Raw genomic sequence first — 24503 nt, 5'->3', positions numbered from 1 at the left:
TATGTATGTACTGTATTCTAATCTACTGTATTTTAGTCAATGCAACTCCGACATTGCTCATCCTAATATTTATATATTTCTTAATTCCATCATTTTACTTTTAGATGTGTGTGTATTGTGGTGAACTGTTATATACTACTGCACTGTTGTAGATACTGTTGGAACACAATAATTCCACTACAGATGCAATAACATCAGCTAAATATGTGTATGTAACCAATACAATTTGATTTTGATTTGGCTGAAACTAATCAAAGTAACAGGAAGTAATTAGTGGCAATTCCCTATTATTATGGCAGCGTAGCCTAGTGGTTAGAGTGTTGGACTAGTAACCGAAAGTTTGCAAGATCAAATCCCTGAGCTGACAAGATCTATCGTTCTGCCCCTGAACACTGGAACCCACTGTTCCTAGGCCTCATTGAAAATAAGAATTTGTTCTTGACTGACTTGCCTAGTAAAATAAAATACCATTACACAGCATGTAAGAAACCCAATAACTCCCCAACCCTACAACTTACATTTCGATGCACGCACAATGTTCAGTGCTACGATCAACAATAAAAATTCCTCAGAAACATGCGTCCTCTCCCATCAGACGATGATAAGGCTCTGACCTGAGTGGGCGAGTGCAGTGTTCAGATATGTATTTCCAAGTGCTCTGATTGGTTGGGAATGGCAGGGCTCTGAGAACACTCAGGTAAGACTGTGAGGGGAAGTTATGTAGAGAGGAGAGGAGAAAGACAGCCTTTTTTACAGGTTGGCCACCAACTGTGACATTATACAGTTATAAAAGAGGTTTCTTCAAGGGTTCTTTGTTATGGTTGATGTTCCAAGAACAGATGTTAACCAGTAAACTTGACTACAGTACTATGGTTCATTTAATTTGAAAATCAACAGATAAGAGTGATTATACAGTAGCCTAATTCCAATTAACATTTCTTTGTCTATAATAAAATAAAAACATTTGAAGTGGTACTTTGGTAGTACTTTCTTTTATGATAAAATGAATAACTTAGAAAATACATAACATGGTAATTTACAGGTTGCCATTTAACAGGATGTTTAACTTTTCATGATCAACTATGATTGATTTTGTTATAAGGATTATTGACGAGGAAAGCCTTAACATAACCTAATTTGAACTGTATTTACAAATATTCTGACTGTCTTTACAGCGCGTCGGGGTGCGTGGGTTTTGACTTTGTGGCTGTGGTAACTAGTAACAACCGCTCCAATGGGCCGCGCCGCTCTTTCAGAACTAGCTCTGCCCAAAATCTCTCTATGTTAAGCTGATACTTCATTATTACGGTGGTGATGAGTGAAAGATCCTTGATGAAAACCTGCTCCAGGGCACTCAGGACCTGAGACTGGGGTGAAGGTTCACCTTCCAACAGGACAATGACCCTAAGCACACAGCCAAGACAACACATGAGTGCCTTTGTGACAAGTCTCGGAATGTCCTTGAGTGGGCCAGAGCCTGGATCGAACATCTCTGGAGAGACCTGAAAATAGCTGTGCAGTGAAGCTTCACATCCAACCTGACAGAGCTTGAGAGGATCTGCAGAGAAGAAAAAAATAACCGTTTTTTATTTTTCATTATAGGTTATTGTGTGATGATTGATGAGAGAAAAAAACAATTTAATCCATTTTAGAATAAGGCTGTAATGCAACAAAATGTGGAAAAAGTCAAGGGGTCTGAATACTTTCTGAATGCACTGAATGTGTGGGGTACAGAGAAGAGGAAGTCCTTCAAAAATGAAACATTATTATTGCACACAGAGTCCATGCAACTTATTATGTGATTTGTTAAGTACTCCTGAAAGTATGTAGGCTTGGGTTGAATACCTATTTGACTAAAGACATTTTAAAATAATTAGTAAAAAATTCTGAAAACATGATTACACTTTGACATTATGGGGTATTGTGTGTAGGCCAGTGACACAAAATACATTCAGGCTGTAACACAATGCTTTCTGAAGGCACTAACTTCAAGAGAAGAAGAAAAACACATTGGACTCTATTTAACAAACCTACCGCAATGGTCCATCTCAGCGCAGGCAGTAGCGCTACAGGTTGAGGGGTGTGTCAGAAATATTTTTACTATTTTCACCATCACAATTATCAGAGCACTGGCTGGTGTTGGCGCCAAAGGCCTGGGTTTGGATTAATTAACAAGTTGTTGGTGTGTCAAGGTTTGGCCCCTCACTGGCCAATCAGAACGTGCTCCATGGTTAAATATGTGGTTGTTTCAACTTGTGTATTTACAGTCTTTAATGTTTTGCCTTGGAATCAACTCCAACTCCAATGTTAGTCATCATAGGTAGTTAAATGGCTAACAGAAACAAAATAACTAAATGTAGACCTGCTGTATCTTTGTAAATACGTGAACTTGAACCCATTTCCAGTCCACTTTATTCTAAGAAACTGCATGTCTTCAATAGCATTCACACTGATATAGGGGTTAGGCCTACTGTACATTACATTATGGCTGAGCATGGAAATGCCAAACATTGGCAATAAGCAAGATTAAATTCATTATTAATAAGGCCTAAAAAGATAAACAATTCTAATCAAATTCTAAACAAAACGAAACAACAACTTATTTTAAATAGGCTATGTCACAGTTACTGGCTCCATAATGTCTCCCCGTGGGCATGTAATATTAAAACAACGCAGACTATGGAGGTTTTTACGCACATCCAAACAGTTTTCTAATTCCCACATCTCCAGAAGTTGCATTGCAAGCGCACCACTAACGATTTCACCATAATACCAGGCAGGTGAATCATTCTAAAAAGTCTGGTTGTAGTAAAAACAAACGAAAAACAAGCTATCGGTTTTTAAAGTACATCAACAACAATAAATAAATGCAAAATGTAATGATATCATAAAACGGCCAGGATTTTAAAAAAGACACGCATAGCTGTTGAACCTAAGGGAGGTTTTAGGTTTTGAACATATGAAATGGAAAACAAGCGATTTTTACATGTTACAGATCACTAAATATGAGGTTCACTGGTATTCACAGAGGTTCTCATCTCTCATTTCATGATGGGTTAGGACACGTAGCCTACATCGTGGAGGGGGTTTTACGCACGTCCAAAACGGGACCAGCATGGCTAAAATTATGTGTGTCTGCCTACAATGCATAGATGAAAAGGGAATTTCAGCTCACTGTTTTACTCCTCTCAAACTTCATATTTTAATAAAGCTTTGGTGATTTAAGATGTATTTCCAAGAGGTTTCAGGTGCCATACCCTTTATCGACAGTCTTGACTACTTTGCGATTGCAATGGGAAGACAACAAAAATGGCTTAATTGAGAGGATAGTAGGCTAAGCTTAGTTTTTAATTAAATAGAACGAAATGTTTCTAAAAACCGAAGTATACAGGCACCAAAAGCACATTACTCTTGTTCCATGCACATATGGGCAGTATGTGTCACGGCTGGATAAGCTGCGTTTCCGCAAAATTCATGGCATAACCAACTGTTTTACCGCTAATAACAGCTTTTGGTTGGTCTTAATATCCCTATCAGCGCTGCCTGAAATTAGCACTCTGGATCATGTTTTTAAGGACACACTTCAAATATTTTCACTCCGCCCATCTGAGCGCAACCTTACTGTATAACCTGCCCGAACCTGCCATTAGGGCTGGAAAATGCCAGTGCGTCAGTTTTTACATGACGAAATTGCAAACTAATGTGCATTTGACACTATCGCTGCCTTAACACCAGCCTAACATAGAGCCCATTATGTTCTAGAAAAGGATGTGTTGAGACTATAGAGGCCCACTAGAGGAGAGAGAGGTAGTCTCTGATACACCTGGATCACTGATGGATCAGTCACATTAATGTTGATGTTCTAGAACAGGATGTGTTGAGCCTGTAGAGGCCCACTAGACTAGAGAGAGGTAGTCTCTGATACACCTGGATCACTGATGGACCAGTCACATTAATTTAATGAAATTAAGAAGTGGTGCTAGGGTGGACATCTTAATTGGAGAAGTTGTCTCACAGAGGTACGCTGGACTCATTTAGGTGCATGGAAGTCAATTAGGATTTGCGACATTAAAGTAGTCATTTGAGGACTCCCAAAGAGAGACTATATCTTCTAGTGTTCATGTTAATGATGTTCTCACTGTCTTCCATATACTCTACATATCTTCAGATGTCCTCATGAAATAGAGGGGTGTATTCAGATCATCACTTTGCTAGATTTATGTCAAACATTTTGTGTTTCTTTTTTGGTGGCAACCAGTATGCTACATTAATTCATTTTTGGACATGTTTGAATTATATGTACCCATTGATTCTTGAAGAATAAACATATACATTCTTAAAGAGTTGAGATTAATTAAGGCTTGTCATCCCGCTAGCTGGACACCAATCGACGACATCCGGTGAAATTGGATAAATAATCATAATATTAAACATTCATGAACATACAAGTAGGCTTCTGGGCCTGAGTAACAGGCAGTTTAAAATTAACTATAATTTTAATACCACGGATTGTCAGTCCTTGCATCCATGGCTCTGTCTATGAATTTGAGAGTGATATTATTTGTCCAGCCCCTCCCTCAGCTACCCAAACAACAGTGGTGGGGATCACCTTTTGTCATTGTTTCAACTTCTGACTGGCCCTAGGTGTTCCTTCTGATGTTGGAACAGTGGTATGAGACAAGGGCCGGATGCAATTTGTCATGGAAATATTGAATCAAATATTTCTCAGAGACCGGAACTTGTAAATTCAAAAATACTTTATTACAAGAGTAACAGAAGCCGAGAAATTCCATTTTGTTCAAAACATCATTATTAATACGTTTCCACCAGACATGTCCCCTCCTTTCTATGTAAATGATTAACTCCACTTGGCCTTGCACCACCATTATCTTTCTGTTTTAATTCTGGCTTGTTTACGCCCACATCTGACTCAGTTTAGATTATATTGGTGGCGCCACCACAGGTTTACTATATAAAATAATACATTTATTACATATATATGTTCCCATTATAAGTGCATTTCCAATAGTTTTTAACGAATACAACCATGTCTTCCCAATACATATACATAGCTTGTGGCCCCTGTATTAGTTGGTAAAAATGCATAGTCACTGTCCCACACCAGTTCAGGTCTGTGTCACTTGGAAATGATTAACTCATGTACCTGTCTAGTAGCCTTGACTAGATTCTATGTGGCCCCAGACAGTCTGGTCTAGGTTAGTTCAGCTTAGCTTATTCACATAGATACTTCTTAGTCATGTTTCTTCATGTCTAATGGTTAACTCTTGGACCACTCCTGCACATTCACATGGTTTCAACCTTTATTCTACTTACACATGTCTAATGTTTAACCTCATATTGCTTCTTCTTCCTACTTCAAAGGAAATAGTACCAGGTGACTGGAGACTCTCCAACATGGGTACTGGAAAATTACCAAAGTAGTGACAGAGATAGCTATAGAATACAATGTCAATCACTATACTGGAGGTTACTGACAAGAACAATGGATAGGTGGACCAGTCAAAATGATACATTGACCTTATAGGCCAGGTTCACCCAGGTGGTACAACACACACACACAGTCTTGATACAAAGATCACCATTTTTTTATCTGCACTTTTTTTGTGGAGACAAAACAAATGCATACAAACTCAACATTTTTTAAATACTAAAAAGTATTATTTGTGTCACAACTGAAGTGTCAGATGTGTTGTACATCTGTACCACCTGTATGAACCAAGTCACAGAGACTATCAACCTGTCACTAAGAAGAGACAAGATAACAGGAGACTCTGGGTACCACCTGTATGAACCAAGTCACAGAGACTATCAACCTGTCACTAAGAAGAGACAAGATAACAGGAGACTCTGGGTACCACCTGTATGAACCAAGTCATAGAGACTATCAAACTGTCACTAAGAAGAGACAAGATAACAGGAGACTCTGGGTACCACCTGTATGAACCAAGTCATAGAGACTATCAAACTGTCACTAAGAAGAGACAAGATAACAAGATAATCTAGGTACATCCCAAAATGGCACCTTATTCTTGATATCGCTCCTCACCTTTGACTGAGGAGGGCTTTGGTCAAAAGTAGTGTATTACATAGGGAATAGGGTGTCATATGGGACACAGACTCCATCACTGGTCCCTAGTCCTCTCCCCAGTTCAGTTTAGGACAGTGTAAACCATCGTCATAGATCTCAAACTGGGAAAAATTGTATTTCTAATCTCCCGTACACAGACACATGTTACGTAACTGATATTGTGGTGTCTGTCAACAGGATGTGGGATGCGAAAACTAACAAGGAACTTTCTTCCGTGACGCAGATTTGTCACTGATCAATTGGACGATATCGCAGATGCTCGTTCTTTCAAATTTCAAAAGGGGGGGGGGGGGGGGGAGAGTGCTCTCTGAATAAAGAATTGATCTCTTGCAGGCTGAGACTCTGTCTATTTCTTTGAACTGGAGCTTTACAGCCTTCAGGAATTAGACAGAGATATAAAGTAATTCAGTTAGAACATTGGGATAGAAATTCTCGTTACAAACAGTTAGGTAGATTCTCCATAAGGACCACACAGACATTCCAGTCCCGAAAACTAAAGGAACAAGGACTCGTCTGCTGCCTTAAGATTTACAATGGGCATGAGGTGCGCCCCCTCTATACCGGCAGGTAGCCTAGTAGTGGTGGCAAGTAGCCTAGTAGTGGTGGCAAGTAGCCTAGTAGTGGTGGCAAGTAGCCTAGTAGTGGTGGCAGGTAGCCTAGTAGTGGTGGCAGGTAGCCTAGTAGTGGTGGTGTAACAGTATAACTTTAGACCGTCCCCTCGCCCATACCCGGGCGCGAACCAGGGACCCTCTGCACACATCAACAACAGTCACCCACGAAGCATCGTTACCCATCGCTCCACAAAAGCCGCGGCCCTTGCAGAGCAAGGGGAACTACTACTTCAAGGTCTCAGAGCAAGTGACGTCACCGATTGAAACGCTATTTAGCACGCACCACCGCTAACTAAGCTAGCCGTTTCACATCTGTTACAGTGGCAGGTAGCCTAGTAGTGGTGGCAGGTAGCCTAGTAGTGGTGGCAGGGATCCTAGTAGTGGTGGCAGGTAGCCTAGTAGTGGTGGCAGGTATCCTAGTAGTGGTGGCAGGTATCCTAGTAGTGGTGGCAGGTATCCTAGTAGTGGTGGCAGGTAGCCTAGTAGTGGTGGCAGGTAGCCTAGTAGTGGTGGCAGGTAGCCTAGTAGAGGTGGCAGGTAGCCTAGTAGTAGTGGCAGGTAGCCTAGTAGTGGTGGCAGGTAGCCTAGTAGTGGTGGCAGGTAGCCTAGTAGTGGTGGCAGGTAGCCTAGTAGTGGTGGCAGATAGCCTAGTAGAGGTGGCAGGTAGCCTAGTAGTAGTGGCAGGTAGCCTAGTAGTGGTGGCAGGTAGCCTAGTAGTGGTGGCAGGTAGCCTAGTAGTGGTGGCAGGTAGCCTAGTAGTGGTGGCAGGTAGCCTAGTAGTGGTGGCAGGTAGCCTAGTAGTGGTGGCAGGTAGCCTAGTAGTGGTGGCAGGTAGCCTAGTAGTGGTGGCAGGTAGCCTAGTAGTAGTGGCAGGTAGCCTAGTAGTGGTGGCAAGTAGCCTAGTAGTGGTGGCAAGTAGCCTAGTAGTGGTGGCAGGTAGCCTAGTAGTGGTGGCAGGTAGCCTAGTAGTGGTGGCAAGTAGCCTAGTAGTGGTGGCAGGTAGCCTAGTAGTGGTGGCAGGTATCCTAGTAGTGGTGGCAGGTAGCCTAGTAGTGGTGGCAGGTAGCCTAGTAGTGGTGGCAGGTATCCTAGTAGTGGTGGCAGGTAGCCTAGTAGTAGTGGCAGGTAGCCTAGTAGTGGTGGCAGGTAGCCTAGTAGTGGTGGCAGGTAGCCTAGTAGTGGTGGCAGGTAGCCTAGTAGTGGTGGCAGGTAGCCTAGTAGTGGTGGCAGGTATCCTAGTAGTAGTGGCAGGTAGCCTAGTAGTGGTGGCAGGTAGCCTAGTAGTGGTGGCAGGTATCCTAGTAGTAGTGGCAGGTAGCCTAGTAGTGGTGGCAGGTAGCCTAGTAGTGGTGGCAGGTAGCCTAGTAGTAGTGACAGGTAGCCTAGTGGTGGCAGGTAGCCTAGTGGTTAGAGTGTTGGGCCAGTGACCAAAAGGTTGCTAGATTGAATCCCCGAGCTGACAAGGTAAAAATCTGTTGTTTGGCCCCTGAACAAGGCAGTTAACCCACTGTTCCTTGGCTGTCATTGTAAATAAGAATTTGTGACTTTCCTAGTTTCCTAGTTTCCTAGTTAAAAACAGTCACCCACGAAGCATCGTTACCCATCGCTCCACAAAAGCCGCGGCCCTTGCAGAGCAAGGGGAACTACTACTTCAAGGTCTCAGAGCAAGTGACGTCACCGATTGAAATGCTATTTAGCACGCACCACCGCTAACTAAGCTAGCCGTTTCACATCTGTTACAGTGGCAGGTAGCCTAGTAGTGGTGGCAGGTAGCCTAGTAGTGGTGGCAGGGATCCTAGTAGTGGTGGCAGGTAGCCTAGTAGTGGTGGCAGGTAGCCTAGTAGTGGTGGCAGGTAGCCTAGTAGTGGTGGCAGGTAGCCTAGTAGTGGTGGCAGGTAGCCTAGTAGTAGTGGCAGGTAGCCTAGTAGTGGTGGCAGGTAGCCTAGTAGTGGTGGCAGGTATCCTAGTAGTGGTGGCAGGTATCCTAGTAGTGGTGGCAAGTAGCCTAGTAGTGGTGGCAAGTAGCCTAGTAGTGGTGGCAGGTAGCCTAGTAGTGGTGGCAGGTAGCCTAGTAGTGGTGGTGTAACAGTATAACTTTAGACCGTCCCCTCGCCCATACCCGGGCGCGAACCAGGGACCCTCTGCACACATCAACAACAGTCACCCACGAAGCATCGTTACCCATCGCTCCACAAAAGCCGCGGCCCTTGCAGAGCAAGGGGAACTACTACTTCAAGGTCTCAGAGCAAGTGACGTCACCGATTGAAACGCTATTTAGCACGCACCACCGCTAACTAAGCTAGCCGTTTCACATCTGTTACAGTGGCAGGTAGCCTAGTAGTGGTGGCAGGTAGCCTAGTAGTGGTGGCAGGGATCCTAGTAGTGGTGGCAGGTAACCTAGTAGTGGTGGCAGGTATCCTAGTAGTGGTGGCAGGTATCCTAGTAGTGGTGGCAGGTATCCTAGTAGTGGTGGCAGGTAGCCTAGTAGTGGTGGCAGGTAGCCTAGTAGTGGTGGCAGGTAGCCTAGTAGAGGTGGCAGGTAGCCTAGTAGTAGTGGCAGGTAGCCTAGTAGTGGTGGCAGGTAGCCTAGTAGTGGTGGCAGGTAGCCTAGTAGTGGTGGCAGGTAGCCTAGTAGTGGTGGCAGGTAGCCTAGTAGAGGTGGCAGGTAGCCTAGTAGTGGTGGCAGGTAGCCTAGTAGTGGTGGCAGGTAGCCTAGTAGTGGTGGCAGGTAGCCTAGTAGTGGTGGCAGGTAGCCTAGTAGTGGTGGCAGGTAGCCTAGTAGTGGTGGCAGGTAGCCTAGTAGTGGTGGCAGGTAGCCTAGTAGTGGTGGCAGGTAGCCTAGTAGTAGTGGCAGGTAGCCTAGTAGTGGTGGCAAGTAGCCTAGTAGTGGTGGCAAGTAGCCTAGTAGTGGTGGCAGGTAGCCTAGTAGTGGTGGCAGGTAGCCTAGTAGTGGTGGCAGGTAGCCTAGTAGTGGTGGCAGGTAGCCTAGTAGTGGTGGCAGGTATCCTAGTAGTGGTGGCAGGTAGCCTAGTAGTGGTGGCAGGTAGCCTAGTAGTGGTGGCAGGTATCCTAGTAGTGGTGGCAGGTAGCCTAGTAGTAGTGGCAGGTAGCCTAGTAGTGGTGGCAGGTAGCCTAGTAGTGGTGGCAGGTAGCCTAGTAGTGGTGGCAGGTAGCCTAGTAGTGGTGGCAGGTAGCCTAGTAGTGGTGGCAGGTATCCTAGTAGTAGTGGCAGGTAGCCTAGTAGTGGTGGCAGGTAGCCTAGTAGTGGTGGCAGGTATCCTAGTAGTAGTGGCAGGTAGCCTAGTAGTGGTGGCAGGTAGCCTAGTAGTGGTGGCAGGTAGCCTAGTAGTAGTGACAGGTAGCCTAGTGGTGGCAGGTAGCCTAGTGGTTAGAGTGTTGGGCCAGTGACCAAAAGGTTGCTAGATTGAATCCCCGAGCTGACAAGGTAAAAATCTGTTGTTTGGCCCCTGAACAAGGCAGTTAACCCACTGTTCCTTGGCTGTCATTGTAAATAAGAATTTGTTCTTAACTGACTTTCCTAGTTAAAAATGTTTTTTTAAATACACCTCTCCCCCTCTGCGGGAGAGAGATCTCTGTAGAATTGTGATCCATTGTAACCTGATCCTCACAGGCCAGTCATGACACTCCATTTTGCCAGGCAAGCACAGGAAAAAGTATTTTAAAATGATTTCAAACAGTATCTGAACCCAGGTCTGCTGCACAGAGAACATAGACACACCCTCTCCTCGTCGACCAAATGCCCAGTGCTACCATAGAGCATGATGGAGACCTCTAGTGGCCAAAAAGCCAAAAAAGCATGTGTTGAGAAGTAGTCAACTTGGTGGGATTTTCAACTACATTGGCTGATGCCTCCTAGTGACCCCGTTGGATTCATGTCTAACCGGATCATCAGGAAGGATCAGCCAATCGTGAAGAAGAAAATTGACCAGTTTAAAATGGAGATAGCCTCTAGAGTGCTGCCCATGCTGTCATAGGTGCGATAATGGCACAGATAAAACAAAACAAAGAAATTAGTCCTCTATCGCTACGCACATTAATGTAACACCCACACTGCCATAACACCACACTGCTGTAACCACCCACACTGATGCCCTCTTCTGACTGGAATCTGAGAACTTAAACTCTTGTTGCATCCCAATAATCTCTTTCTCCTAAAGTGTGCACTTGTTCACTTCCCTTTATAGAAATGAAAGGAAGTTACTGGTATATGTAAACTCCCTCTAGCCCTCATGCCTACACCAATCCAAAGGCTTTTAAATATCTGGGGAGTAGTGAACGAGTGGCCACTTCAGGAGATATTATTAGGAGACACAGTCGAATGATGGGCAGCGTCAGGCCGTAGTGTGGCTAGACAGAGGTGACAGAGGATGCAATAGCCTTGGAAGACCAGGCTTCTCACAGACACTACATGGCCAAAATTAGGGGATTCAGCTATTTCAGTCACACCCGTTGCTGACAGGTGTATAAAAATCGAGCACACAGCCATTCAATCTCCATTGACAAACACTGTCAGTAGAATGGCCTTACTGAAGAGCTTGGTGACTTTCAACACGGCACCGTCATAGGATGTCACCTTTCAAACAAGTCAGTCAACTGTAAGTGCTGTTATTGTGAACTTCTAGGAGCAACAACGGCTCAGCCGCGAAGTGGTAGGCCACAAGCTCACAGAATGGGGCCGCCGAGTGATGAAGCGCGTAACAATCGTCTGTCCTCGGTTGTAACACTCACTACCGAGTTCCAAACTGCCTCTGGAAGTAACGTCAGCACAATAACTGTTCGTTGGGAGCTTCATGAAATGGGTTTCCATGGCCGAGCAGCCACACACAAGCCTAACATCACCATGCACAATGGCTGGAGTGGTGTAAAGCTTGTCACCATTGGACTCTGGAGCAGTGGAAATGCATTCTCTGGAGTGATGAATCACACTTACCATCTGGTAGTCCGACAGACAAATCTGGGTTTGGCGCATGCCAGGAGAATGCTGCCTGCCCGAATGCCTAGTGCCAACGGTAAAGTTAGGTGGCGGAGGAATAATGGTCTGGGGCTGATTTTCATGGTTCATGAAACCCATTAGTTCCAGTGAAGGGAAATCTTAACTCTACAGCGTACATTGACATTCTAGATGATTCTGTGCTTCCAACTTTGTGGCAACAGTTTGGGGAAGGCCCTTTGCTGTTTCAGCATGACAATGCCACGTGCACAAAGCGAGGTCCATACAGAAATGGTTTGTCGAGTGGTGTGGAAGAACTTGACTGGCCTTCACAGAGCCCTGACCTCAACCCCATCAAACACCTTTGGGATGAATTGGAACGCCGACTGCGAGCCAGGCCTAATTGCCCAACATCATAGCCCAATCTCACTAAAGCTCGTGGCTCAATGGAAGCAAGCCCCCACAGCAATGTTCCGACATCTAGTGGAAAGCCTTCCCAGAAGAGTGGAGGCTGTTATAGCAGCAACGGGGGGGACTAACTCTGTATTAATGCCCATGATTTTGGAATGAGATGTTCAACGGGCAGGTGTCCATATACATTTGGTCAGGTAGTGTACCTTTGGAAACCTGGGAAAAAAAGAAGATCAAAAGGGTGGAGTAGAGCAGAGTCTAGATGGAAACTAGTGACGAGTGGCCACTTATCAAACCAATCAAGTATCTTGCATCGTTGGAGTTTCAAACTTGTAACACGTTAGCATGCATAACAGACCAAATGAATGCTGCATAGGTAACAAGTAAAATACTTAGAGCCAATCAAAATGCCAATGTTGAATGCCGACACTCCCATTGAAACTCAAAATGCAAAACTGAAGTTCTTCATACTTCAATAGTGAATGAGATGGGATTAGGAAGGATGGCCACTAGAGACTAGAGACTAGGGATGCGGTAGTACACGAGTCTATCTGATGGCAATGATAGAGATAAAACTATTTTAAACACACTTTATTTGAAAATGTTATAATCAAATACATTCTTATTTAAATATAGAAGCACACAGCAGAATGGATACACAACAAATACTGTTAGAAAACACAGAGAATAAAAATATGTAGCACATTCTCCTCAAGACAGAACAGTCCAAGGGACGGGTGAAAGACACGTCAAAGATTCGTCAAACATTAACAAGAAATCAGTGGTCTGGGATGGTCCAGTACCAGCAGGCGTTCAGAACCATCCAATTTATCTTTCAACATTCCTACCTTTACCTCTCTGTCCAATCCAATAAACAATCAACTGGCCGACTCTACAACAACAACAAAGATTGACAGGAAATCTGAGGACTCATGTACATGAACTCTCCTATTACATGCTTTTGCTGACTGTTTATACCTGCATTGTTTGTTTTAAAACAGTCAGACAGTGACATCTACAGGACAGATGATCACTGAGATACTATCAATAATACCAGGGATGAAGAACGGACAGTTTCTCAGTGAAGGAGCAGAATGGGCTCTTTTATTTTACAAGGTCGGGCTTTGACCCCTGGTATCATATAAACACACATAAGACATGGAGGAATGTGGAGAATTGCAGCAAATGAGCTATAAAACAGCTAAATAAATCTGATCCTTTGCCACCTAGGAAATGTGTGTCACCGGACCGTCTCAAATAGTACTTGAGCACTCCTGGTCTAGAGTCACATCCACTGTGGAGAGAAACATATATTATTGCAAAACACAATGACATAATGACATCAATTTCAGTGGTATAATACACTATGGTAAACACAATGACATCAATTTCAGTCGTATAATACACTATGGTAAACACAATGACATCATGACATCAGTGGGTATAATACACTATGGTAAACACAATGACATCATCATCATCAATGGGTATAATACACTATGGTAAACACAATGACATCATCATCAGTGGGTATAATACACTATGGTAAACACAATGACATCATCATCAGTGGGTATAATACACTATGGTAAACACAATGACATCATCATCAGTGGGTATAATACACTATGGTAAACACAATGACATCATCATCAGTGGGTATAATACACTATGGTAAACACAATGACATCATGACATCAACATCAGTGGTATAATACACTATGGTAAACACAATGACATCATGACATCAACATCAGTGGTATAATATACTATGGTAAACACAATGACATCATGACATCAACATCAGTGGTATAATACACTATGGTAAACACAATGACATCATCATCAATGGGTATAATACACTATGGTAAACACAATGACATCATGACATCAGTGGGTATAATACACTATAGTAAACACAATGACATCATGACATCAGAGGGTATAATACACTATGGTAAACACAATGACATCATGACATCAGAGGGTATAATACACTATGGTAAACACAATGACATCATCATCTGTGGGTATAATACGCTATGGTAAACACAATGACATCATGACATCAGAGGGTATAATACGCTATGGTAAACACAATGACATCATGACATCAGAGGGTATAATACACTATAGTAAACACAATGACATCATCATCAGTGGGTATAATACACTATAGTAAACACAATGACATCATGACATCAGAGGGTATAATACACTATGGTAAACACAATGACATCATGACATCAGAGGGTATAATAAACTACGGTAAACACAATGACATCATGACATCAGTGGGTATAATACACTATAGTAAACACAATGACATCATGACATCAGAGGGTATAATACACTATGGTAAACACAATGACATCATGACATCAGAGGGTATAATACACTATGGTAAACACAATGACATCATCATCAGTGGGTATAATACGCTATGGTAAACACAATGACATCATCATCAGTCGTATAATACACTATGGTAAACACAATGACATCATGACATCAGTGGGTATAATACACTATGGTAAACACAATGACATCATCATCAGTGGGTATAATACGCTATGGTAAACACAATGACATCATCATCAGTCGTATAATACACTATGGTAAACACAATGACATCATGACATCAGTGGGTATAATACACTATGGTAAACACAATGACATCATCATCAGTGGGTATAATACACTATGGTAAACACAATGACATCATCATCAGTGGGTATAATACACTATGGTAAACACAATGACATCAGAGGGTATAATACAAGTGGAGGACAACATGTTACTGTATTGATCTCTGACACATCATACGGTCTTCACTATTAGTGGTCCATGTGTAACTGAGGTAGAGATAACAGGAGATCCTATAGCACTTCTCATTAGGTCATGTGTGACAACCTCTAAACTAATATTAATACATGATTTAGCCTTACTTGCCCATGCTTACAGCTGTCAAAGACACATGGCTGGAGATCACAGTACATACATGATAGTTATCCCAGACTAATACTCTGGATGTAGAGTATTGATGAGTTTGGACCAACAGGACAGTGAGGACACTAATTCCTCCCTAAAATACAGCTAGAGTCACATAGTATAAAACACACCTGCATGTCTTCTGATGGTTTCAACATCTGAAATATAGAGTGAGAGACTGTTGGTTGTGAAAATTAGCAACATACTGATGGATATAACAAAACATTATAGCACCAACTATTCTACAATATAGAAATAGTAAAAATAAAGAAAAACCCTTGAATGAGTAGGTGTGTCCAAACGTTTGACTGGTACTGTATATGTAATGCATCATTTTGACAGTAACCCTCCAAAAAGTAATTCACAAACCTTTTTAATTTCCATATGTACTAAGAAGCTAAATATTTGTTTCCTGGGTTTCAGGAATGTGACTGAAAAAGTAAAAAAGAACAAAAAGAAACTGATTGATAGTATGAGGGGATAAATCATTGAACAGATGCTGTTGTCAAGGCTACGACAGCGCCAGTGTAATGAGTGGAGCTTACTGAGGTGTTCAAAAGCTCATATCAGACCGAGAGACTAATGCTTCTTTGGTAGTTCTTTATGTGTTTTAGTTTAGAAAATAATCTCTCTGCAGAAGCAACAGTTACATTGAACAGTTACATTGATGGTAAAAACAGCTCGAGTTGCCGTAGCAACATCAGTGAAACTGGGCAGAAGGGAGTTGTGCTTCAAATACAGCAGCTGTAACATCTTTACTTGTGCCTGTTGTTCTCCTTAAATATGCTGACAGTCCCTGTAATCGGGCACTAAAATTACTGAAAAAAGAATATGTATATGCTTACATGATTTATTTAATTGATTTCCCACCATTTTATAAGTCAGAAGACAGCCATCCATACCTTAATAGAACCCTGTCAACATCCTCTATTGAATAAACGTGTATTTGCCTCACTCTGACCACATCTACTGACCACAACCACACAATGTCTGGCCACAACAACACAACTACTGAACACAACCACACAACTTCTGACCACACAACTACCGACCACAACCACAACTGTTGACCAGAACTACTGACCACAACTACAGAAATGTTGACCACAACCACTGACCACAACCACACAATGTCTGGCCACACAACTACGGATCACATATCTAACTACTGACCATAACCACGCAACTTTTGACCAGAACAGCTGACCACGACCACAAAACTACTCACCCCAACCTCAAAACTACTGACCACAACTACAAACTACAAACCACATCTACTGACCAAAACTACTGACCACTACTGAACACAACTACAAACCACATCTACTGACCAAAACTAATGAATACAACTAAAGACCACAAGAAAACAACTGCTGACCACAATTACTGACCACGACCTCAAAACTACTGACCGGGAACCACACAACAACTGATCATAACGACTGACCACAACTACTGTTCTGGTCTGCACTAGCTCTGGTCCAGCTCTGGTCAAGGGTGTAGCTAGCTCGCTCTTGTCCTGGGTGTAGCTAGCTTGCTCTTGTCCTGGGTGTAGCTAGCTCGCTCTTGTCCTGGGTGTAGCTAGCTCGCTCTGGTCCTGGGTGTAGCTAGCTCGCTCTGGTCCTGGGTGTAGCTATCTAGCTCTGGTCCTGGGTGTAGCTATCTAGCTCTGGTCCTGGGTGTAGCTATCTAGCTCTGGTCCTGGATGTAGCTATCTAGCCCTGGACCTGGGTGTAGCTAGCTCGCTCTGGTCCTGGGTGTAGCTAGCTCGCTCTGGTCCTGGGTGTAGCTAGCTCGCTCTGGTCCTGGGTGTAGCTAGCTCGCTCTGGTCTTGGGTGTAGCTAGCTCGCTCTTGTCCTGGGTGTAGCTAGCTCACTCTTGTCCTGGGTGTAGCTAGCTCGCTCTGGTCCTGGGTGTAGCTAGCTCTCTCTTGTAATGGGTGTAGCTAGCTCGCTCTTGTCCTGGGTGTAGCTAGTTCGCGCTGGTCCTGGGTGTAGCTAGCTCGCTCTTGTCCTGGTTGTAGCTATCTAGCTCTGGCTTGCACTCGAGCTAGATAGATTAATTATAACTACTGAAATAGTACCAACAATAATTTTAACTCTTGAACCGTTCAAGCTAGTTAAAACAAAACCATCTTTCATATGTTCAGACTATGCTAACTTCAAATTCATTAAAACTTTTATTAACAAATAACTCCACATTACCATAAATGAGCAAAAGGCAACCCACCAAGAGTTAGTCTTGAACCATTCAAGATAGATATAGCAAACTAACATTCATTTTCTCAGACTATTCTAACTTTATCTTGTAACGGATTTCCTCCTCTTCATCTGAGGAGGTGTAGCAGGGATCGGACCAAAATGCAGCGTGGTAAGTGTTCATATTGATTTAATAACAAAACACAACGGAACACTGGAACAAAACAATAAACGCGAAAAAACTAAACAGTCCCGTGTGGCGACAAACACTGACACGGAAGACAAACACCCACAATTCAAAAGTGAAACCCAGGCTACCTAAGTATGATTCTCAATCAGGGACAACGATAGACAGCTGCCTCTGATTGAGAACCATACTAGACAGAACTCAAAACCCCAACATAGAAAAACACACATAGACTGCCCACCCCAACTCACGCCCTGACCATACTAAATAAAGACAAAACAAAGGAAATAAAGGTCAGAACGTGACACATCTACCTACTATTTCAACTATAACCAGACACCACAATTACTACTGCAGACACTACCACGACGATAGAGTTTTTCAATTACTACTGCAGACACTACCACGACGATAGAGTTTTTCAATTACTACTGCAGACACTACCACGACGATAGAGTTTTTCAATTACTACTGCAGACACTACCACGACTATAGAGTTTTTCAAAACCATAAATACTTTTTTGCTTTACATAGTCAAGTAAAATGTTTAAACTTCTAAGACTACCACAAAAAAAGAGCTTTAGCATGCCCAAAACTTTACTTGTTAAGTTACCATCTATTAATATTATTATTATTATTAACATAGAACATGGGACATAAAAGGTTCCTACAGGAAACGTAACACCCCTTTTAAAAGGATCCATATGGATAAGTTTCCTGGAAGCACCTTGTTGCCATTGTTGCAATCTGAGTAATCACCCCTAAAGGTGCCTCCAGGAAACATTATTACAGTCTAGTGGGCCTCTACATACTCAACACATCCTGTTCTAATATGGTCTAAGGATATTGACAATGATAAGACAGTGGGATATCATGTTTGTATGTATGTACTGTACTTACCCCTCTCCTTCCCGAGGCCCCTCTAAATATGTGGAGTAGATGGAAGACAGTGAGAACATCATTAACATGAACACTAGAAGATGTCGTCTCTCTCTGGGACTCCTTGTCTCATATCACTTCTCTAATGTCAGAAATCCAAATAGAGTTCCACCACCTAAATGAGTCCAGCGTACCTCTGTGAGACAACTTCTCCACTGAAGATATTCCACCCTACCACGACCTCTTAATTTCATTAAATAAATGTGACTGGTCCATCAGTGATCCAGGTGTATCAGAGACTATCTCTCTCTAGCCTAGTGGTCCTCTACAGTCTCAACACATCCTGTTCTAGAACATCATTCTATGGTCTGAAGACACTGTGATATGAAGGACACTACTTACCCAGATTACGAATGAGATCCTCCTCAACCACATCTGTAGACATATATAAGAAGATAAAAGCCAGGGAACATTAATGTGTACAACATTGTGTTTTCTACTTCTTTAGAAGGTACATATAATCGATATTGCTATACATAATGTTATCAAAGTGATGATCAGAAGACACTACTTACCTATCTTCTCAGTGAGGTCATCTGTAAATATGTAGAGTAGATGGAAGACAGTGAGAACATCATTAACATGAACACTAGTAAATGTAGTCTCTCTCTGGGACTCCTTGTATCATATCAATGTTCCAACATCAGATAAAAGTCAGGAAACATTAATGTGTACAACATTGTGTTTTCTACTTCTTTAGAAGTTACATATAATCGATATTGGTTTACATAATGTTATTAAAGTGATGATCTGGAGACACTACTTACTGCTCCCCTTCTTGTTGTCATCTGTAAACATGTAGAGTAGATGAAAGACAGTGAGAACATCATGAACATGAACACTAGAAGATGTAGTCTCTCTCTGGGACTCCTTGTCTCATATCACTTGTCTAATGTCACAAATCCTAATTGAGTTCCACCACCTAAATGAGTCCAGCGTACCTCTGAGAGACAATTTCTCCAAAATATATTCTACACACCACCCCTTCTTAATTTCATTCATTAAATGTGACTGGTCCATCAGTGATCCAGGTGTATCAGATACTACCTCTCTCTAGTCTAGTGGTCCTCTACAACTTCAACACATCCTGTTCTAGAACATCAACATTAATGTGACTGGTCCATCAGTGATCCAGGTGTATCAGATTCTACCTCTCTCTAGTCTAGTGGGCCTCTACAACTTCAACACATCCTGTTCTAGAACATCAACATTAATGTGACTGGTCCATCAGTGATCCAGGTATATCAGATTCTACCTCTCTCTAGTCTAGTGGTCCTCTACAGTCTCAACACACACATCAACATTTATGTGACTGGTCCATCAGTGATCCAGGTGTATCAGATACTACCTCTCTCTAGTCTAGTGGGCCTCTACAGCCTCAACACATCCTGTTCTAGCACATCAACATTAATGTGACTGGTCCATCAGTTATTCAGGTGTGTCAGAAACAACCCACAGGTGAAAGGGGGATGCCTAGTGAGTTTCCAACCAAAATGTGTTTTCCGCATTTACCCCAACTCCTCTGAATCAGAGAGGTGCAGGGGACTGCGTTAATTGACATACATGTCTTCAGCACCCGGGGAACAGTGGGTTACCTGCCTTGCTCAAGGGCTGAACAACAGATTTTTACCTTGTCAGCTCAGGGATTTGAGCCAGCAACCTTTCGGTTACTGGCCCACTAGGCTACCTGCCGCCCCCACTGGGCACACCCGGTAATTTTAACGTGGATAATTGGGTAATATTTGGTTGAGATTTTGATCAATGAGATTACAACCTACAGTATATTCACCCACTCAAAAAGACAGCCAAAAGTTAGTTTTCTGTTCTAACATCAGAAAGAACCTCTTTAACGTGCTCTGGAAAAAAGTAAAAACATGAAATGGTTGACATAATTTTTGTAAAGTGATGATCTGGAGACACTACTTACTGCTCCCCTTCTTGTTGTCATCTGTAAACATGTAGAATAGATGGAAGACGGTGAGAACATCATCAACATGAACACTAGAAGATGTAGTCTCTCTCTGGGACTCCTTGACTCATATCACTTCATTAATGTCACAAATCCTAATTGAGTTCCACCACCTAAATGAGTCCAGCGTATCTCGGTGAGACAACTTCTCCAATGAAGATTTTCTACCTACCACCACTTCTTATTTCATTAAATAAATGTGACTGGTCCATCAGTGATCCAGGTGTATCAGAAACTACCCTCTGTGCATATTACATCATTTCAACGTGGATAACTGGGTAATATTTGGTTGAGAAGTTGATCAATCAGATTACAACCTACAGTATATTCACCCACTCAAAAAGACAAAAAGTTAGTTGAATTCCCAATGTGTTTTCCCTATCCTTTCAACCATCTAAAAGCACAACCAAATCCCAGTAGAAAAACAACGTTGGATTTATGGTTTTGTTGTCACCCAAATGTCTGTCACTGCGCTTTCAACTAAAGCACAGAAAAGTTCAAATGGGAATACAAGGTCAGATATGTTGTTTATTTATACAACAGATTCATGTGAATATCCTTGTGCTTCATCTAATAGCAGAGACAAAGGATCTGGATTGTAGTTGAGATTAAATACAAATAAATAAACATAAAATGGTTGACCTTAATTCTAACAAAGTGATGATCTGAAGACACTACTTACCTAACTTCCTAATGAGTTCCTCTGTAAATATGTAGAGTAGATGGAAGACAGTGAGAACATCATCAACATGAACACTAGAAGATGTAGTCTCTCTCTGGGACTCCTTGACTCATATCACTTCTCTAATGGCACAAATCCTAGTTGACTTCCACCACCTAAATGAGTCCAGAGTACCTCTGTGAGACAACTTCTCCAATAAAGATATTCTACTCTGCCACCACTTCTTAATTTCATTAAATAAATGGGACTGGTCTATCAGTGATCCAGGTATATCAGAAATTAACCACTGGGCACACTACGTAATTTCACCGTGGATAATTGTGGTATTTGGTTGAGACATTGATCAATGATATTACAACCTACAGTATGTTCACCCACTCAAAAAGAGCCAAACATTAGTTTAATTTCTAATGTGTTATCTTTATCCTTTCAACCATCTAAAACCAAATTCCAGTGGAAAAACAAATGTTGGATTTTTTTAAAAATATCTATCTTTCAACTAATTTAAAGCACAAACAAGTTGAAATGGGAATACAATGTCAGATATGTTGTTTATTTATACAACAGATTAATGTGAATATCCCTGTGCTATATCTAATAGCAGAACCAAATTACCTGGATTACAGTTGAGATTACATAAATAAAATTAGCATAATTGTTTGACATAATTCCAGCAAAGTGATGATCAGAAGACACTACTTACCTAGCTTCTTAGTGATGTCATCTTTAAACATGTAGAGTAGATGGAAGACAGTGAGAACATCATTAACATGAACACTAGTAGATGTAGTCTCTCTCTGGGACTCCTTGTCTCATATCAATGATCCAACATCAGAAGGAGCATCTTATATATGCTAAGAATAGCCTTCTTTAAATGTTTTCTTACTTAAAGTCTGTAAATTATGGAAAATTGTATTTTTGTGGTTTACATAAAGTAATAATTTGAAGACAGTACTTACTATTCTGGTTCCAGAGGTTCTCGAAGTTAACTGTAAATATGTAGAGTAGATGGAAGACAGTGAGAACATCATTAACATGAATACTAGAAGATGTATATATATAAAAGTGCTGATCTGAAGACACTACTTACACTTCTTCTTGAAGTCCTCTGTAAATATGTAGAGTAGATGGAAGACAGTGAGAACATCATGAACATGAACACTAGAAGATGTAGTCTCTCTCTGGGACTCCTGGGTCGGGATTCAAGCCAATGTGCGCTATTGTTAAGGGAATTTTTATCAATGATGACTAATTATGTATACATTTCAATCAGGACTGACTAATCCGAATACTATTATGTTACTATACATGTACTAATCAGAATACTAAATGTTACTGTATATGTATGAGTTTTCATTCTTGATCCCAGTGCTGAAAATAGTGTGTGTGTGTGTGTGAACGTGGGCAAAAGTTAGAACAATGACGGTCTGTTCCTTTGTACAAATGAATGAACTATCTCCAGACTGTCTAGAATGCTTATCTACACTGACTGACCTTGGCTCTAGGCGAGGAGGGAAGGCTTGAGAACTATAGGGCCTTTCTACCAGTGTCAAGAAGAGACGGAACATTTAGAAAACGCTGACGTCATTTTCAGTTTATAACCTGTGGTAAAATGTGTAAGTACTCAGTACTCTCTTGAGTAAAGGCTGCTACTTGACTTTTAAGACCGGGGCTCTTATAAAATAAGGGTCTTACAAACCCTTATGCATTGACAGAGTGTTTAATTTTGATTGGGAATTAAAACAGAGGAATTAAATTCCTTCAACAGCTATACTGCAGGGTACTTCACAGCTGAAAATTCAGTTTTTAAATGCATTTTCCACCGGCATTCACAGAGATCACATTTATGGTAAACACTGCACATGTCGTCTCAAGTGTAAAATACCTGTAAAAGTCTGTTATAGTGTGCTGTGTTGTAATGTGACTTGAATTGAATCCCGACCCTTTTTCATACCACTGTTCCAACATCAGAAGGAACATCTAGGGCCAATCAGAAGTTGAAACAATAACAAAGTGTGAACCCAGCCACTGTTGTTTTGGTAAAAAGCTGAGGGAGGGGCTGGAGAACTAACATCACTCTCAAATTCATAGACAGAGCTATGGATGCAAGGACTGACCATTCATGACAACAAAATTATAGTTTTAAATAGGTTTTAGACTGTATAGTGTTTCATATATTTACTTTGTTTACAAGCATTGAGATAAAACAAGGTTATATGTTGGATTCTGAAGGGGTACAACAGTTGAACTAAGCTCTTTAATAATGTATAAGTTATATTCTTCAAGAATCAATGTGTACATATAATTAATTTATTAGTCCAAAAATTGATGTATCAATTACCAATTACCTCTTTGTGCTCAACAACAAAAAATAAACATAAAATGGATTACGTAAATCTAGCAGTGATGATCTGAAGACACTACTTACCATTCTCCATCCTGAGGACCTCTGTAAATATGTAGAGTAGATGGAAGACAGTGAGAACATCATTAACATGAACACTAGAAGATGTAGTCTCTCTCTGGGACTCCTTATTCATCGACCTGGCCAAGGCTTTCGACTCTGTCAATCACCACATTCTTATTGACAGACTCGACAGCCCTAGTTTCTCAAATGATTGCCTCGCCTGGTTTACCAACTACTTCTCTGATAGAGTTCAGTGTGTCAAATCGGAGAACCTGTTGTCCGGACCTCTGGCAGTCTCTATGGGGGTGTCACAGGGTTCAATTCTCGGGCCGACTCTCTTCTCTGTATACATCAATGATGTCGCTCTTGCTGCTTGTGATTCTCTGATCCACCTCTAATGCAGACGACACTATTCTGTTTACCTCTGGCCCCTTTTTGGACACTGTGTTAACTAACCTCAAGACGAGCTTCAATGCCATACAACTCTCCTTCCGTGGCCTCCAACTGCTCTTAAATGCAAGTAAAACTAAATGCATGCTATTCAATCGATCACTGCCCGCACCTGCCCGCCCGTCCAGCATCACTACACCGGACGGCTCTGACTTAGAATACATGGACAACTACAAATACCTAGGTGTCTGGTTAGACTGTAAACTCTCCTTCCAGACTCACATTAAGCATCTCCAATCCAAAATTAAATCTAGAATCGGCTTCCTATATCGCAACAAAGCATCCTTCACTCATGCTGCCAAACATACCCTCGTAAAACTGACCATCCTACCGATCCTAGACTTCGGCGATGTCATTTATAAAATAGCCTCCAACACTCTACTCAACAAATTGGATGCAGTCTATCACAGTGCCATCCGTTTTGTTTTGCTTGGCCCTCGTCGCCAAACCCACTGGCTACAGGATATCTACAAGTCTCTGCTAGGTAACGCCCTGCCTTATCTCACCATAGCAGCAGCCACTCGTAGCACGCGCTCCAGCAGGTATATCTCACTGGTCACCCCCAAAGCCAATTCTTCCTTTGGTCGCCTTTCCTTCC

At 42.0% G+C, this 24503-nt stretch overlaps 2 protein-coding genes across 17 annotated transcripts in view; both read right to left on the bottom strand.

The window, feature by feature from the left end:
• The window catches only part of LOC118966040 (butyrophilin subfamily 2 member A1-like), a 49172-nt gene extending 48448 nt beyond the window's left edge, over nucleotides 1-724 (bottom strand). For 3 of the 6 annotated variants that reach the window (XM_036987922.2, XM_090181839.1, XM_090181850.1), the window contains exon 1: nucleotides 519-724. The gene's annotated coding sequence lies outside the window, so the exon portion shown is untranslated. The remainder of the gene's footprint in view (nucleotides 1-518) is intronic. The other 3 variants (XM_036987937.2, XM_090181815.1, XM_090181846.1) reach the window with 1 other exon arrangement.
• LOC149985682 (butyrophilin subfamily 1 member A1-like) overlaps nucleotides 1-24503 on the bottom strand; it is an 89520-nt gene that overhangs the window by 47551 nt on the left and 17466 nt on the right. For 2 of the 11 annotated variants that reach the window (XR_016482409.1, XR_016482410.1), the window contains 4 exons: nucleotides 23477-23497; nucleotides 22139-22265; nucleotides 22008-22037; nucleotides 21752-21772 (listed from right to left, as the gene is read on the bottom strand). Coding sequence is in view for 5 of the 11 variants with exons in the window: in XM_090181773.1 (XP_090037899.1) it covers nucleotides 15225-15231; nucleotides 18359-18380; nucleotides 18740-18772; nucleotides 18913-18933; nucleotides 19165-19185; nucleotides 20325-20345; nucleotides 21049-21069; nucleotides 21752-21772; nucleotides 22008-22037; nucleotides 22139-22156; nucleotides 23477-23497 (236 nt within the window). In the remaining 6 variants the exon portion in view is untranslated. Of the gene's footprint in view, nucleotides 1-12658; nucleotides 13377-15204; nucleotides 15232-15442; nucleotides 15505-18358; nucleotides 18381-18739; nucleotides 18773-18912; nucleotides 18934-19164; nucleotides 19186-20324; nucleotides 20346-21048; nucleotides 21070-21751; nucleotides 21773-22007; nucleotides 22038-22138; nucleotides 22266-23476; nucleotides 23498-24503 lie in introns of those variants that run through there. The other 9 variants (XR_016482389.1, XR_016482390.1, XR_016482401.1 and 6 more) reach the window with 9 other exon arrangements.

Source organism: Oncorhynchus mykiss, chromosome 1, assembly GCF_057628025.1.
Source record: "Oncorhynchus mykiss isolate SJ-2025 chromosome 1, ASM5762802v1, whole genome shotgun sequence".
Classification (NCBI taxonomy): Eukaryota; Metazoa; Chordata; class Actinopteri; order Salmoniformes; family Salmonidae; genus Oncorhynchus; species Oncorhynchus mykiss.
Note: the sequence above shows the minus strand (reverse complement) of the source record. Positions and strands in the feature narration are given on the sequence as shown.